General features: G+C 45.8%; 1 protein-coding gene across 1 annotated transcript in view; it reads left to right on the forward strand.

Annotated features, from left to right (window-relative positions):
- The window catches only part of sipa1l2a (signal-induced proliferation-associated 1like 2, genome duplicate a), a 735,281-nt gene that overhangs the window by 685,835 nt on the left and 32,007 nt on the right, over positions 1–17,439 (forward strand). Inside the window, exons 15-17 of the mRNA XM_082965719.1 lie at positions 6,963–7,072; positions 7,636–7,727; positions 14,784–15,181. Coding sequence (XP_082821845.1) covers positions 6,963–7,072; positions 7,636–7,727; positions 14,784–15,181 — 600 coding nt within the window. The remainder of the gene's footprint in view (positions 1–6,962; positions 7,073–7,635; positions 7,728–14,783; positions 15,182–17,439) is intronic.

Here is a 17,439-nt window from a genome sequence, read left to right on the forward strand (position 1 = left end):
AGGGAGATCCATCCTAATCTGTCTCCAGTGGGTTAGGAACAAGTAGATCCATCCTAGTTTGTCTCCAGTGGGTTAGGAACAAGTAGATCCATCCTAGTCTGTCTCCAGTGGGTTAACCTCTTACATCTAGACGTTCCGCTAGCGGAACACCTGCTCCAATATTCAATGATGGGTGTGGCGCGAAATACAAACTCCTCTAAAATCCCAAAACTTCCATTTTTCAAACATATGACTATTTTACAGCATTTTAAGACAAGACTCTGGTTAATCTAACCACAATGTCCAATTTCAAAAAGGCTTTACAGCGAAAGCAAAACATTAGATTATGTCAGCAGAGTACCCAGCCAGAAATAATCAGACACCCATTTTTCAAGCTAGCATATAATGTCACAAAAAACAAAACCACAGCTAAATGCAGCACTAACCTTTGATGATCTTCATCAGATGACAACCCTAGGACATTATGTTATACAATGCATGCATGTTTTGTTCAATCAAGTTCATATTTATATCAAAAACCAGCTTTTTTACATTAGCATGTGACGTTCAGAACTAGCATACCCCCCACAAACATCCGGTGAATTTACTAAATTACTCACGATAAACGTTCACAAAAAACATAACAATTATTTTAAGAATTATACATACAGAACTCCTCTATGCACTCGATATGTCCGATTTTAACCTGTTATGGCTAGGGGGCAGTATTTTCACGGCTGGATAAAAAACATACCCGATTTAATCTGGTTACTACTCCTGCCCAGTAACTAGAATATGCATATAATTATTGGCTTTGGATAGAAAACACTCCAAAGTTTCTAAAACTGTTTGAATGGTGTCTGTGAGTATAACAGAACTCAAATGGCAGGTCAAAACCTGAGAGATTCCTTTACAGGAAGTGGCCTGTCTGACCATTTCTTGAACTTCTTTGCCATCTCTATCTTTTACAAAGGATCTCTGCTCTAACGTGACACTTCCTACGTCTTCCATGGGCGCTCAGAGCCCGGGAAAAACCTGAATGTCGTCATCCCAGCCCCAGGCTGAAACAAATTATCGCCTTTCTCAAGTGGCCGATCAAGGGACTGTGGGCTTAGGCGCGTGCCCTGGCCGCCCCCGTCTTTGTGATTTTTCCTCTGTTTGCCGAAAAGGAGATTCCCGGTCGGAATATTATCGCTTTTTTACGAGATAAATTGCATAAAAATTGATTTTAAACAGCGGTTGACATGCTTCGAAGTACGGTAATGGAATATTTAGACATTTTTTGTCACGAATTGCGCCATGCGCACGACCCTGATTTACCATTTCAGATAGTGTCTGGGACGCACGAACAAAACGCCGCTATTCGGATATAACGATGGATTATTTTGGACCAAACCAACATTTGTTATTGAAGTAGCAGTCCTGGGAGTGCATTCTGACGAAGACAACAAAAGGTAATCAAACTTTTATAATAGTAAATCTGATATTGGTGAGTGCTAAACTTGCCGGGTGTCTAAATAGCTATCCCGTGATGGCTGGGCTATGTACTTAGAATATTGCAAAATGAGCTTTCACCAAAAAGCTATGTTAAAATCGGACATATCGAGTGCATAGAGGAGTTCTGTATCTATAATTCTTTAAATAATTGTTATGCTTTTTGTGAACGTTTATCGTGAGTAATTTAGTAAATTGTTAGCAAATTCCCCGGAAGTTTGCGGGGGTATGCTAGTTCTGAACGTCACATGCTAATGTAAAAAGCGGTTTTTTGATATAAATATGAACTTGATTGAACAAAACATGCATGTATTGTATAACATAATGTCCTAGGTGTGTCATCTGATGAAGATCATCAAAGGTTAGTGCTGCATTTAGCTGTCTTCTGGGTTTTTGTGACATTATATGCTAGCTTGAAAAATGGGTGTCTGATTATTTCTGGCTTGGTACTCTGCTGACATAATGTAATGTTTTGCTTTCGCTGTAAAGCCTTTTTGAAATCGGACAGTGTGGTTAGATAAAGGAGAGTCTTGTCTTTAAAATGTTGTGAAATAGTCATATGTTTGAAAAATTGAAGTTTTTGTATTTTTGAGGAATTTGTAATTCGCACCACGCCTATCATTGGATATTGGAGCAGGTGTTCCGCTAGCGGAACGTCTAGATATCAGAGGTTAAAATAGCTTTTCGGTGAAAGCACATTTTGCAATATTCTCAGTAGATAGCCCAGCCATCACGGCTAGCCATTTAGACACCGACCAAGTTTATCCCTGACCAAACTCCGATTTACCATTACAAAAGTTTGATTACCTTTGTTGTCTTCGTCAGAATGCACTCCCAGGACTGCTACTTCAATAACAAATGTTGGTTTGGTCCAAAATAATCCATCGTTATATCCAAATAGCGGCGTTTTGTTCGTGCGTTCAAGGCAGTATCCGAAGTGTAAATAAGGGTCACGAGCATGGCACAATTCGTGACAAAAGATTTCTAAATATTCCATTACCGTACTTCGAAGCATGTCAACCGCTGTTTAAAATCAATTTTTATGCAATTTTTCGCGTAAAAAAGCGATAATATTCCGACCGGGAATCTGCGTTTAGGTAAACAGACGAAAGAAAACAAGGCATGGGGTCGACGCGGGTACGCGCCTGAGTCTCACAGTACTGTAACCAGCCACTACCCAAACGCGCTACTTTTTTTCAGCCAGAGCCTGCAAAGCCAAGATTCAGCTTTTTGCCGCCTTCTGAGAGCCCATGGGAGCCGTAGGAAGTGTCACGTAACAGCAGAGATCCTCTGTAATGGATAGAGATAATCAAGAAGGGCAAGAAATTGTCAGACAGGGCACTTCCTGCATGGAATCTTCTCAGGTTTTGGCCTGCCAAATGAGTTCTGTTATACTCACAGACACCATTCAAACAGTTTTAGAAATGTTGGAGTGTTGTCTATCCAAAGCTAATAATTATATGCATATTCTAGTTTCTGGGCAGGAGTAATAATCAGATTAAATCGGGTACGTTTTTTATCCGGCTGTGAAAATACTGCCCCCTAGCCATAACAGGTTAAGCTTGAATGGGCTAGTGATTGTGACAGCATGGAACTCAAAGGAGGAGATAGACAGATGGGTCAGGGGAGAAAGAGAGAATGTCCACTTGGGAGAGATGAGGATTCCAGTCCCACCACCCCGCTGACCAGATGCTCTCGGGGTATGCGAGAACACGTGGTCAGACGAGGAGAGAGCAGTAGGAGTAGCAGTGTTTTCTGTGGTAATCCATGTTTCCGTCAGCGCCAAGAAGTCGAGGGACTGGAGGGTAGCATAGGTTGAGATGAACTCTGTCTTGTTGGCCGCAGACCGGCAGTTCCAGAGGCTGCCGGAGACCTGGAACTCAACGTGGGTCGTGCGCGCTGGGACCACCAGGTTAGAGTGGCAGTGGCCATGTGGTGTGAAGCGTTTGTGTGGCCTGTGCAGAGAGGAGAGAACAGGGATAGACAGACACATAGTTGACAGGCTACAGGAGAGGCTACGCTAATGCAAAGGAGATTGGAATGAAAATTAACTAAACAACTGGGGAAGCGAGAGAGCAGGGCCTCCCTCACTAACCATTCGCTGAAACACTCAAATATAACTATTCCAACTTCCACTTAGAAATTATAATTGATGTAAACTACAGTGGTTCAATGTTTCCATGAATAGGCTCAAACTTAGTTTATTCAGCTAGATAACTTGGTACAGTATTGTTCCGTGAAACCCACCCAGTGCACCGTGTGTTATGACGCCGTAGCTAACTACCAATGGCTCATTCGTGGCCGTGTCTAGTTCCTTTCATAACGCAGAAGTAATTAAACGTTGGCTAGCTAACACAAAGTCAGTCCTGCTAGCTACACATGTGGACTACACAACTCGAAAGCTTTCGTTGCAAAAATCTTATTGACTAAAAATGATACAGTACTGCTAGCTGGTAGCTGGTAGAGTTGGCTAGCTAGCAGTGGCTGCGTTTACCTTTATCTTTGATACAAAGACAACTATGTAGCTAGCTAACGTTCCATTGTAATGTATTTAGTTTCTCAGATAGAGTTCGGTGTGTCAAATCGGAGGGCCTGTTGTCCAGACCTCTGGCAGTCTCTATGGGGGTGCCACAGGGTTCAATTCTCAGGCCAACTCTTTCCTCTGTATATATCAATGATGTCACTCTTGCTGCTGGTGATTTTCTGATCCACCTCTGATGACACCATTCTGTATACATCTGGCCCTTCTTTGGACACTGTGTTAACAAACCTCCAAAGGAGCTTCAATGCCATACAGCACTCCTTCCGTGGCCTCCAACTGCTCATAAATGCTACTAAAACTAAATGCATGCTTTTCAATCGATTGCTGCCCACACCCACCCGCCCAACTAGTATCAATACTCTGGACAGTTCTGACTTAGAATATGTGGACTACAAATACCTAGGTGTCTGATTAGACTGTAAACTCTCCTTCCAGACTCACATTAAGCATCTCCAATTCAAAATTAAATCTAGAATTGGCTTCCTATTTCGCAACAAAGCCTCCTTCACTCACGCTGCCAAACTTACCCTCGTAAAACTGACTATCCTACCGATCCTTGACTTCGGCAATGTCTTTTACAAAATAGCCTCCAACACTCTACTCAGCAAATTGGATGTTGTCTGTCACTGTGCCATCGGTTTTGTCACTAAACCCCCATATGCTACCCACCACTGCGACGTGTATGCTCTCGTTGGCTGGCCCTCGCTACACATCTGTTGCCAAACCCAGTGGCTCCAGGTCATCTATAAGTCTTTGCTAGGAAAAGCCGCGCGTTATCTCAGCTCACTGGTCACCATAGCAGCACCCACCCGTAGCACGCGCTCCAGCAGGTATAATTCACTGGTCATCCCCTAAGCCAACACCTCCTTTCCTTCCAGTTCTCTGCTGCCGATGACTGGAACAAATTGCAAGAGTCACTGAAGCTGGAGTCTTATATCTACCTCACTAACTATAAGCACTCACTAACTATAAGCACTCACTAACTATAGAGCAGCTCACCGATCACTGCAGCTGTTCACAGCCCATCTGTAAATAGCCCACCCAACTACCTCATCCCCATATTGTTATTTATCTTCTTGCTCTTTTGCACCTCAGTATCTCTACTTGCACATCATCATCTGCACATCTATCACTCCATTGTTAATGTTAAATTGTAATTATTTCACCTCTATGGCCTAGTTACATTTACATTTACATTTAAGTCATTTAGCAGACGCTCTTATCCAGAGCGACTTACAAATTGGTGGATTCACCTTATGATATCCAGTGGAACAACCACTTTACAATAGTGCATCTAAATCTTTTAAGGGGGGGGGGGGGGGGGTTAGAAGGATTACTTTATCCTATCCTAGGTATTCCTTAAAGAGGTGGGGTTTCAGGTGTCTCCGGAAGGTGGTGATTGACTCCGCTGTCCTGGCGTCGTGAGGGAGCTTGTTCCACCATTGGGGTGCCAGAGCAGCGAACAGTTTTGACTGGGCTGAGCGGGAACTGTGCTTCCTCAGAGGTAGGGAGGCGAGCAGGCCAGAGGTGGATGAACGCAGTGCCCTTGTTTGGGTGTAGGGCCTGATCAGAGCCTGAAGGTACGGAGGTGCCGTTCCCCTCATAGCTCCGTAGGCAATCACCATGGTCTTGTAGCGGATGCGAGCTTCAACAGGAAGCCAGTGGAGAGAGCGGAGGAGCGGGGTGACGTGAGAGAACTTGGGAAGGTTGAACACCAGACGGGCTGCGGCGTTCTGGATGAGTTGTAGGGGTTAAATGGCACAGGCAGGGAGCCCAGCCAACAGCGAGTTGCACTAATCCAGACGGGAGATGACAAGTGCCTGGATTAGGACCTGCGCCGCTTCCTGTGTGAGGCAGGGTTGAGGAGGCAGAATCAGGGGATAGGTTGGAGAAGGTTTGAGCAGAGGGAAGAGATGATAGGATGGAAGAGGAGAGAGTAGCGGGAGAGAGAGATCGAAGGTTGGGACGGCGCAATACCATCCGAGTAGGGGCAGAGTGAGAAGTGTTGGATGAGAGCGAGAGGGAAAAGGATACAAGGTAGTGGTCGGAGACTTGGAGGGGAGTTGCAATGAGATTAGTGGACGAACAGCATCTAGTAAAGATGAGGTCAAGTGTATTGCCTGCCTTGTGAGTAGGGGGGGAAGGTGAGAGGGTGAGGTCAAAAGAGTGGAAAGAAGGAGGCAGAGAGGAATGAGTCAAAGGTAGACGTGGGGAGGTTAAAGTCACCCAGAACTGTGAGAGGTGAGCCATCCTCAGGAAAGGAACTTATCAAGACGTCAAGCTCATTGATGAACTCTCCTACTACATTTGCACACACTGTATATAGATTTTTCTATTGTTTTATTGACTGTACGTTTGTTTATTCATGTGTAACTCTGTTGTTGTTTTTGTCACACTGCTTTGCTTTATCTTGGCCAGGTCGCAGTTATAAATGAGAACTTGTACTCAACTGTCCTACCTGGTTAAATAAAGGTGAAATGAAAAAATAAAAAATAAAAACTGTTGACAGTATGCTAGCAGCTAGTTGTTTGCTAGCCCATCCTTACCTTACTGCTGACTGTATGCTAGCAGCTAGTTGTTTGCTAGCCCATCCTTACCTTACTGCTGACAGTATGCTAGCAGCTAGCTGTATGCTAGCCCATCCTTACCTTACTGCTGACTGTATGCTAGCAGCTAGTTGTTTGCTAGCCCATCCTTACCTTACTGCTGACAGTATGCTAGCAGCTAGTTGTTTGCTAGCCCATCCTTACCTTACTGCTGACTGTATGCTAGCAGCTAGTTGTTTGCTAGCCCATCCTTACCTTACTGCTGACTGTATGCTAGCAGCTAGCTCTCTCAATTGTCCATTATTTACCTCTCCCACTATGCTAGCTCAGTCAATGGCCCTCCTCACCTCTCCATCCCGGACAGTATGTTAGTTAGCTCACTCTCCTCCATCCCTTTCCAGGTGTCCGTCCTCGGTCCTCCATGAGTGCCCCAGAGTGCTACAGGGGGGAGACAGAGAGGGGTACAGGGACACCCTCAGAGAGCCCACCCTTGAGAGTACACGGTCGGCAGGTGAGTCACTCTGCTCCCTATTTTACTCCTACCTCCACATTAGATGACCTCTAGATGTCCTCTACAGTCTGTCTCCTACCTCTACATTAGATGACCTCTAGATGACCTCTACAGTCTGTCTCCTACCTCTACATTAGATGGCTCTGCTGTCTGTCTCCTACCTCTACATTAGATGACCTCTAGATTACCTCTACAGTCTGTCTCCTACCTCTACATTAGGTGACCTCTAGATGACCTCTACAGTCTGTCTCCTACCTCTAAATTAGGTGACCTCTAGATGACCTCTATAGTCTGTCTCCTACCTCTACATTAGATGACCTCTAGATGACCTCTACAGTCTGTCTCCTACCTCTACATTAGATGACCTCTACTGTCTGTCTCCTACCTCCACATTAGATGACCTCTAGATGACCTCTACTGTCTGTCTCCTAACTCCACATTAGATGACCTCTAGATGACCTCTACTGTGCCTGTGGTAACCCTGTAGGACACATTCAGGGATCATGCAATCCTTTCTCTAGCCACTCTTCATCTCGCCCTTCTCTTCCTACCCCTCTCTACAGAGGCCAAGTGGCACATCCCCTCCACCAAGATCCTCAACTCTCGGAAACACAGGGATGGGGGCAAGGAGTCGCCCAACAAGCAGAACCGGGGGGTAAGTGACTGGGTGTGGGCTGTGGCTATGGGGGTGTCGAAGGCTGGGTGTCACATCTCTGGGTGTCTGGTAGAGAGGAGGTGTCTGGTTGGTGGAGAGGAGGATGTCTGGCTGGTAGAGAGGAGGTGTCTGGTTGGTAGAGAGGAGGTATCTGGTTGGTAGAGAGGAGGTGTCTGGTTGGTAAAGAGGAGGTGTCTGGTTGGTGGAGAGGAGGTATCTGGTTGGTAGAGAGGAGGTGTCTGGTTGGTAGAGTGGAGGTGTCTGGTTGGTGGAGAGGTATCTGGTTGGTAGAGAGGAGGTGTCTGGTTGGTAGAGAGGAGGTGTCTGCTTGGTAGAGAAGAGGTGTCTGGTTGGTAGAGAGGAGGTGTCTGGTTGGTAGAGAGGAGGTGTCTGGTTGGTAGAGAGGAGGTGTCTGGTTGGTGGAGAGGAGGTGTCTGGTTGGTGGAGAGGAAAGTGTCTGGTTGGTGGAGAGGAAAGTGTCTGGTTGGTAGAGAGGAGGTGTCTGGTTGGTAGAGAGGAGGTGTCTGGTTGGTTCAGTTTGTAGACAGGTAACATGGAGGTTTTGAGATCTGAATGTTTATTATAAAGGTTTTGGATGTGGGAGTGAGGTTGTTTTATGCCTGGGGGATGGGTCTATCTCTTGTTTTCTCTTTTTCTTTCTCTCTTTCTCACTCTCAGTGATGATTTTTTTTTATTATTTGTATTTATTCCACCTTTATTTAACCAGGTAAGCCAGTTGAGAACAAGTTCTCATTTACAACTGCGACCTGGGCAAGATAAAGCAAAGCAGTGCGACAAAAACAACAACACAGAGTTACACATGGAATAAACAAACGTACAGTCAATAACACAATAGAAAAAGTATATATACAGTGTGTGCAAATGGCGTAAGGAGGTAAGGCAATAAATAGGCCATAGTAATTACAATTTAGCAAATTAACACTGGAGTGATAGATGTGCAGATGATGATGCGCAAGTAGAAATACTGGTGTGCAAAAAAGCAGAAAAAGTAAATAAAAACAATATGGGGATGAGGTAGGTAGTTGGATGGGCTATTTACAGATGGGCTGTGTACAGGTACACCGATCTGTTAGCTGATCAGATAGCTGATGCTTAAAGTTAGTGAGGAAGATATAAGTCTCCAACTTCAGTGATTTTTGCAATTCGTTCCAGTCAATGGCAGCAGAGAACTGGAAGGAAAGGCGGCCAAATTAGGTGTTGGCTTTGGGGATGACCAGTGAGATATACCTGCTGGAGCGCGTGCTACGGGTGGGTGCTGCTATGGTGACCAGTGAGCTGAGATAAGGCGGAGCTTTACCTAGAAAATACTTATAGATGACCTGGAGCCAACGAGAGCATTACAGGTCGCAGTGGTGGGTGGTATATGGGGCTTTGGAGACAAAACGGATGGCACTGTGATAAACTACATCCAGTTTGCTGAGTAGTGTTGGAGGCTATTTTGTAAATGACATCGCCGAAGTCAAGGATCGGTAGGATAGTCAGTTTTACGAGGGTATGTTTGGCAGCGTGAGTGAAGGAGGCTTTGTTGCGAAATAGGAAGCCGATTCTAGATTTAATTTTGGATTGGAGATGTTTAATATGAGTCTGGAAGGAGAGTTTACAGTCTAACCAGACACCTAGGTAGGGCGGGTGGGAGCAGCGATCGGTTGAAGAGCATGCATTTAGTTTTACTAGCGTTTAAGAGCAGTTGGAGACCACGGAAGGAGTGTTGTATGGCAATGAAGCTCGTTTGGAGGTTAGTTAACACAGTGTCCAAAGAAGGGCCAGATGTATACAGAATGGTGTCATCTGCATAGAGGTGGATGAAGGAATATCCAGCAGCGAGAGTGACATCGTTGAAATATACAGAAAAAAAAGTCGGCCTGAGAATTTAACCCTGTGACACCCCCAAGAGACTGGCAGAGTTCCGGACAACAGGCCCTCTGATTTGACACACTGAACTCTATCTGAGAAGTAGTTGGTGAACCAGGCGAGGCAGGCATTTGAGAAACCAAGGCTGTTGAGTCTGCCAATAAGAATGCGGTGATTGACAAAGTCGAAAGCCTTGGCCAGGTCGATGAATACGGCTGCACAGTACTTGTCTCTTATCGATGGCTGTTATGATATGGTTTAGTACCTTGAGCGTGACTGAGGTCCACCCGTGACCACCTCGGAATCCGGATTGCACAGCGGAGAAGGTATGGTAGGATTCGAAGTGGTCAGTGATCTGTTTGTTAACTTGGCTTTCAAAGACCTTAGAAAGGCAGGGTAGGATAGATATAGGTCTGTAACAGTTTGGGTCTAGTGTGTCACCCCCTTTGAAGAGGGGGATGACCGCAGCAGCTTTCCAATCTTTAGGGATCTCGGACGATTCAAAAGAGAGGTTGAACAGACTGGTAGTAGGGGTTGCAACAATGGCGGCAGATCATTTTAGAAAGAGAGGGTCCAGATTGTATAGCCCAGCTGATTTGTACGGGTCCAGGTTTTGCAGCTCTTTCAGAACATCTGCTACCTGGATTTGTGTGAAGGAGAAGCTGGTGAGGCTTGTGCAATTAGCTGCGGGGGGTGCAGTGCTGTTGGCTAGGGTTGGGGTAGCCAGGAGGAAATCATGGCCAGCCGTTGAGAAATGATTATTGAAATTCTCGATTATCGTGGATTTATCGGTGGTGACAATGTTTCCTAGCCTCAGTGCAGTGGGCAGCTGGGAGGAGGTGCTCTTACTCTCCATGGACTTTACAGTGTCCCAAAACTTTTTGGAGTTAGAGCTACAGGATGCAAATTTCTGTTTGAAAAAGCTAGCCTTTGCTTTCCTATCTGTCTGTGTATATTGGTTCCTGACTTCCCTGAAAAGTTGCATATCGCGGGGACTATTCGATGCTAGTGCAGTCCGACACAGTATGTTTTTTTGCCGGTCGAGGGCAGTCCGCTATATCTGTTCTTAGTTCTACATTTTTTGAAATGGTTCATGTTTATTTAAGATGGTGAGGAAATTACTTTTACAGAAAGACCAGGCATCCTCTACTGACGGGATGAGGTCAATATACTTCCAGGATACCCGGGCCAGATCAATTAGAAAGGCCTGCTCGCAGAAGTGTTTTAGGGAGCGTTTGACAGTCATGAGAGGTGGTTGTTTGACCGCGGACCCATAGCGGATGCAGGCAATGAGGCAGTGATTGCTGATATCCTGATTTAAAACAGCAGAGGTGTATTTGGAGGGCAAGTTGGTCAGGATAATATCTATGAGGGTGCCCATGATTACAGATTTAGGGTTGTACCTGGTGGTTTCCTTGATAATTTGTGTGAGATTGAGGGCATCTAGCTTAGATTGTAGGACTGCCAGGGTGTTAAGCATATCCCAGTTTAGATCACCAAACAGAATGAGCTCTGAAGATAGATGGGGGGCAATCAATTCACATATGGTGTCAGGGGCACAGCTGGGAGCTGAGGGGGGTCTATAACAGGCGGCAACAGTGAGAGACTTATTTCTGGAGAGATACATTTTTAAAATTAGAAGTTCGAACTGTTTGGGTATAGACCTGGTAAGTATGACAGAACTTTGCAAGCTCTCTCTGCAGTAGAGTGTAACTCCTCCCCCTTTGGCAGTTCTATCTTGACAGAAAATATTGTAGTTGGGGATGGAAATCTCCAAAATTTTTGTGGCCTTCCTAAGCCAGGATTCAGACACGGCTAGGACATCAGGGTTGGCGGAGTGTGCTAAAGCAGTGAGGAAAACAAACTTAGGGAGGAGGCTTCTGATGTTAACATGCATGAAACCAAAGCTTTTACGGTTACAGAAGTAAACAAATAAGAGTGCCTGGGGACACGCAGGGCCTGGGTTAACCTCCACATCACCCGAGGAACAGAGGAGGAGTAGGATGAAGGTACGGCTAAAGGCTATTAAAACTGGTCGTCTAGTGCGTTGGGGACAGAGAATAAAAGGAGCATATTTCTGGGCGTGGTAGAATAGATTCGGGGCATAATGTACAGACAGGGGTATGGTGGGGTGCGGGTACAGTGGAGGTAAACCTAGGCATTGAGTGACGATAAGAGAGGTTGCATCTCTGGACATGCTGGTTATGCTGGGTGAGGTCACCGCATGTGTGGGCGGTGGGACAAAGGAGGAATCTGAGGCATGTAGAGTGGGACTAGGGGCTCCACTGTAAACTAAAACAATGATAACTATCCTAAACAACAGTTTACATGGCATATTGACATTAGAGAGAGACATAAAGCAAGGCATAAAGCAATCACAGGTGTTGATTGGGAGAGCTAGCTAAGTCAACAGTGGGTAAGACAACAGCTAATCAGCTAAGACAACAACAGGTAAAATGGCGATGAATGGGCAGAGAGTGTCAGTTAACTACACACAGGGCCTGAGTTCGGGGCTAGGGCTGACAGATAAACAAAATAAACAAAATGGAGTACCATGATAAATGAACAGTCCAGTGAGCATCAGCTATGTAGCCAAGTGATCATAGGGTCCAGTGTACAGCAATAGATGAAACAGGGAAGCCGCTAGGTTGTCGTTACTACGCTAGCAAGCGGGAGACATGGCGTTCAAAAAGAAAAGTTAGCAGGCCAGAAGCATCTGCTCCGACGTCCGGCAAAGGCCGGTTGAGGGCACAATGGATGGGATTACGTCGGCAAACCAGTCGTGATGGAACGTCGGGGCTCCGTGTCATCAAAGGGTCCATGCCGGTCGGCAAAAGAGGTATTGTTGCTGGTGTATTTTGTTTGCTAGCCGGGAGATGCGCTTGGCTCGTGGCGAACTGGTGCTAGCTTCAGGACAAGGGCATTAGCCACTATAGCCACTCTGTAGCCGCTAGCTAGCTGCGATGATCCGATGCAAAGGTCCAGATCTTACGGCAAGAATCCGGTGATGTAATGGATTCTAGTCGTGTTAGTGAAGAGTCAGGGAGGCATCAGCTGTGTAGCCGAGTGATCATAGGATCCACTGAGCAGGCCAGGAGATGGGCCTGGCTCAAGGCTAGCTGGGGTACTCAGTGATGATCAGGAGTAGTGGTCCAGGGCTTACAGCAGGAATCAGGTGTTGTAGTGGAGAAAAACAGTCCGATATGCTCAGGCTTGATAACGCGCAGTGCAGACTGGTAGGCTGGTGAGTATTTTCCAAGCTAAAAGCGTCTGGTGTCTGTGCTAAAGGTAAAGGCCGCTAGCAGTGGCTAACAATGACTAAATAGCTAGTAGTTAATTAGCTGGTTAGCTTCTGATGGCTAGCAGTTGATGGAGGTTCTGGCTATAAGGTCGAAAAATAGCAGATCCGTATCATATATCACATGAGGCGGGTTGCCGGAAGGTATATTTAATTTAACCTCTCTAGGGTCGGCGGGACGAAATCGTCCCACCTACGTAACAGCCAGTGGAATCCCGTGGTGCGTTATTCAAATACCTTAGAAATGCTATTACTTCAATTTCTCAAACATATGACTATTTTACACCATTTTAAAGACAAGACTCTCGTTAATCTAACCACACTGTCCGATTTCAAAAAGGCTTTACAACGAAAGCAAAACATTAGATTATGTCAGCAGAGTACCCAGCCAGAAATAATCAGACACCCATTTTTCAAGCTAGCATATAATGTCACAAAAACACAGAAGACAGCTAAATGCAGCACTAACCTTTGATGATCTTCATCAGATGACACACCTAGGACATTATGTTAAACAATACATGCATGTTTTGTTCAATCAAGTTCATATTTATATCAAAAACCAGCTTTTTACATTAGCATGTAACGTTCAGAACTAGCATACCCCCCGCAAACTTCCGGTGAATTTACAAAAAATGTACTAAATTACTCACGATAAACGTTCACTAAAAGCATAACAATTATTTTAAGAATTATAGATACAGAACTCCTCTATGCACTCGATATGTCCGTTTTTAAAATAGCTTTTCGGCGAAAGCACATTTTGCAATATTCTAAGTAGATAGCCCGGCATCACAGGGCTAGCTATTTAGACACCCAGCAAGTTTAGCACTCACCAAAGTCAGATTTACTATAAGAAAAATGTTATTACCTTTGGTGTTCTTCGTCAGAATGCACTCCCAGGACTTCTACTTCAATAACAAATGTTGGTTTGGTCCCAAATAATCCATTGTTATATCCAAATAGCGGCATTTTGTTCGTGCGTTCAAGACACTATACGAATGGAAAAGAAGGGTCACGAGCACGACGCATTTCGTGACAAAAAAATTCTAAATATTCCATTACTGTACTTCGAAGCATGTCAACCGCTGTTTAAAATAAATTTTTATGCAATTTTTCTCGTAAAAAAGCGATAATATTCAGACCGGGAATCTGCATTTAGGTAAACAGACGAAAGAAAATAAAGCACGGGGTCAACTCGTGCACGCGCCTAAGCCCATTGTCCTCTGATCGGCCACTTGCCAAAAGCGCGAATGTGTTTCAGCCTGGGGCTGCCTCGATATCATTCAGCTTTTTCCCGGGCTCTGAGAGCCTATAGGAGCCGTAGGAAGTGTCACGTTACAGCAAAGATCCTCAGTCTTCAATAAACAGAGACAAAAAGAACAAGATCTTGTCAGAGAGGGCACTTCCTGTAAGGAATCTTCTCAGGTTTTTGCCTACCATATGAGTTCTGTTATACTCACAGACACCATTCAAACATTTTTAGAAACTTTAAGGTGTTTTCTATCCAAAGCCAATAATTATATGCATATTCTAGTTACTGGGCAGGAGTAGTAACCAGATTAAATCGGGTACGTTTTTTATCCGGCCGTGTCAATACTGCCCCCTACCCCCAACAGGTTAAAAATGGAAAAATATATTGAAAATATATTGAAATATATAAAAAAAAGACGAAAAAAGAAAAAATGTACACGAGAGAACGACAAACAACGTCTGCCCTGCTACGCCATCTTGGATCTGCCATGTAGTGTGTAACCCCCTTCTATCTGTCTCTCTCTCCATCTCTCTTTCTCTCTCTCCTCCTCTCTCTCTCTCGCTCTCTCTCTAACTCTCTCTCTCCTCTCTAACTCCCTCTCTCCTCCTCTCTCTCCCTCTCCTCTGTACAGGGAGAAAAGACATCCAGTCACTCCAGCTGTAACACCCTCTCCTCCAACGCCTCCTCCAATAACAGTGATGATAAACACTTTGGCTCTGGAGATCTGATGGATCCTGAGATCCTGGGGTTGACGTACATTAAAGGAGCCTCGACAGACAGCGGGATCGACACCAACCCCTGTATGGGGCCTGGGGGGAGGTTACTAATGCAGGGGAGTTGTGGCGGTGAGGGGGGACACCCCTGGGGGGGAGAGGGGGGACACCCCAAGGATGGCTGCGAAGGAGAGGATCATGGGAAACTGTACCTGCCGCAAGGATATGCGTCAGCGATCATGACTGGTCACGTGACAGAGGGAAGCATTGGGGACCTGAGTGAGATCTCGTCACATTCACAATCCTCCCACTCCAGGTACAGTCTCTCTCCTCTCCTCTCCTCTCCTCTCCTCTCCTCTCCTCTCCTCTCCTCTCCTCTCCTCTCCTCTCCTCTCCTCTCCTCTCCTCTCCTCTCCTCTCCTCTCCTCTCCTCTCCTCTCCTCTCCTCTCCTCTCCTCTCCTCTCCTCTCATCCCTGTCCTCTATATCAACAAAACCAACAGTCTGTTTTCATTATCTCCCAGATCATCAACATATTGGCATGCTCTCAGGACTACACACACAAACACACACACACACACACATACACACACACACACACACACACACACACACACACACACACACACACACACACACACACACACACACACACACACACACACAAAATTACAAACACACCACACAACACAGTTGGTTGTTGACTGACCATTGACCAGATATACATCCTGATGCAGGGGTTGGGGGGTCTGGGTCAGGGGCTGGGTCAGGGTCAGGGGCTGGGTCAGGGGCCGGGTCAGGGGCCGGGTCAGGGGCTGGGTCAGGGGCTGGGTCAGGGTCAGGGGCTGGGTCAGGGTCAGGGGCTGGGTCAGGGGCTGGGTCAGTCAGGGTCAGGGTTTGGTTTCTAATCCAAACCTGCGGAGATGTACGGTAAACCCATTGAGCTGTCTGTAAACCTACAGAGATCTGTCCCCATTCAGCTGTCTGTTAACCTGTAGAGATGTACGGTAAACCCATTCAGCTGTCTGTTAACCTGTAGAGATCTGTCCCCATTCAGCTGTCTGTAAACCTGTAGAGATCTGTCCCCATTCAGCTGTCTGTTAACCTGTAGAGATCTGTCCCCATTCAGCTGTCTGTTAACCTGTAGAGATCTGTCCCCATTCAGCTGTCTGTTAACCTGTAGAGATCTGTCCCCATTCAGCTGTCTGTTAACCTGTAGAGATCTGTCCCCATTCAGCTGTCTGTTAACCTGTAGAGATCTGTCCCCATTCAGCTGTCTGTTAACCTGTAGAGATCTGTCCCCATTCAGCTGTCTGTTAACCTGTAGAGATCTGTCCCCATTCAGCTGTCTGTAAACCTGTAGAGATCTGTACCCATTCAGCTGTCTGTTAACCTGTAGAGATGTGTCCCCATTCTGTTCTTTATACGTTATCTATGATACAAAAAGTTACATGGTGATCATGTGACCAGACTGGTTGGCCATTCGGTGTCCTGTTGTTCTGTTGTTGCTGTCCATCCGGCCAGCGTTGTCACCAACACTTCTCCGTTTGACCTTCAACCCTTTTTTCTCTGGGTCCAGTGGGTCCCACCACAGTGGCAGTCCCTTAGCGCGGGGAGCCCGGTACTGTGAGTCAGCGGACTCCTCCCGGGTCTACACCTTCCCTCAGACCAGCTCAGGGGCAGGCTCTGGGCCAGGGGCAGGGCTAGAAGACAGTGGACAGACACGCCCACTTCCTGGTTCCAAACGCCTGAAGAAGACTGAAGACTCGCCCACTAACGAAGAGCCTAAACTGTTAGAGTGTGGGTGAGTGTGTGTGTGTGTGTGTGTGTGTGTGTGTGTGTGTGTGTGTGTGTGTGTGTGTGTGTGTATATACAGTTGAAGTCGGAAATTTACATACACCTTAGCCAAATACATTCAGTTAAATTCAGTTTTTTACAATTCCTGACATTTAATCCTAGTAAAAATTCCCTGTCTTAGGTCAGTTAGGGTCGCCACTTTATTTTAAGATTGTGAAATGTCAGAATAATAGTAGAGAGAATGATTTATTTCAGCTTTTATTTCTTTCATCACATTCCCAGTGGGTCAGAAGTTTACATACACTCAATTAGTATTTGGGTAGGCTTCCACAAGCTTCCCACAATAAGTTGGGTGAATTTTGGCCCATTCCTCCTGACATGGCTAGTGTAACTGAGTCAGGTTTGTAGGCCTCCTTGCTCGCACACGCTTTTTCGGTTCTGCCCACAAATGTTCTATAGGATTGAGGTCAGGGCTTTGTGATGGCCACTCCAATACCTTGACTTTGTTGTCCTTAAGCCATTTTACCACAACTTTGGAAGTATGCTTGGGGTCATTGTCCATTTGGAAGAGTAATTTGCGACCAAGCTTTAACTTCCTGACTGATGTCTTGAGATGTTGCTTTAATATATCCACATCATTTTCCGTCCTCATGATGCCATCTATTTTGTGAAGTGCACCAGTCCCTCTTGCAGCAAAGCACCCCCACAACATGATGCTGCCACCCCTGTGCTTCACGGTTGGGATGGTGTTCTTCGGCTTGCAAGCATCCCCCTTTTT

The sequence above is a fragment of the Salmo salar genome, chromosome 19, assembly GCF_965601325.2.
Source record: "Salmo salar chromosome 19, fSalSal1, whole genome shotgun sequence".
Lineage (NCBI taxonomy): Eukaryota > Metazoa > Chordata > Actinopteri > Salmoniformes > Salmonidae > Salmo > Salmo salar.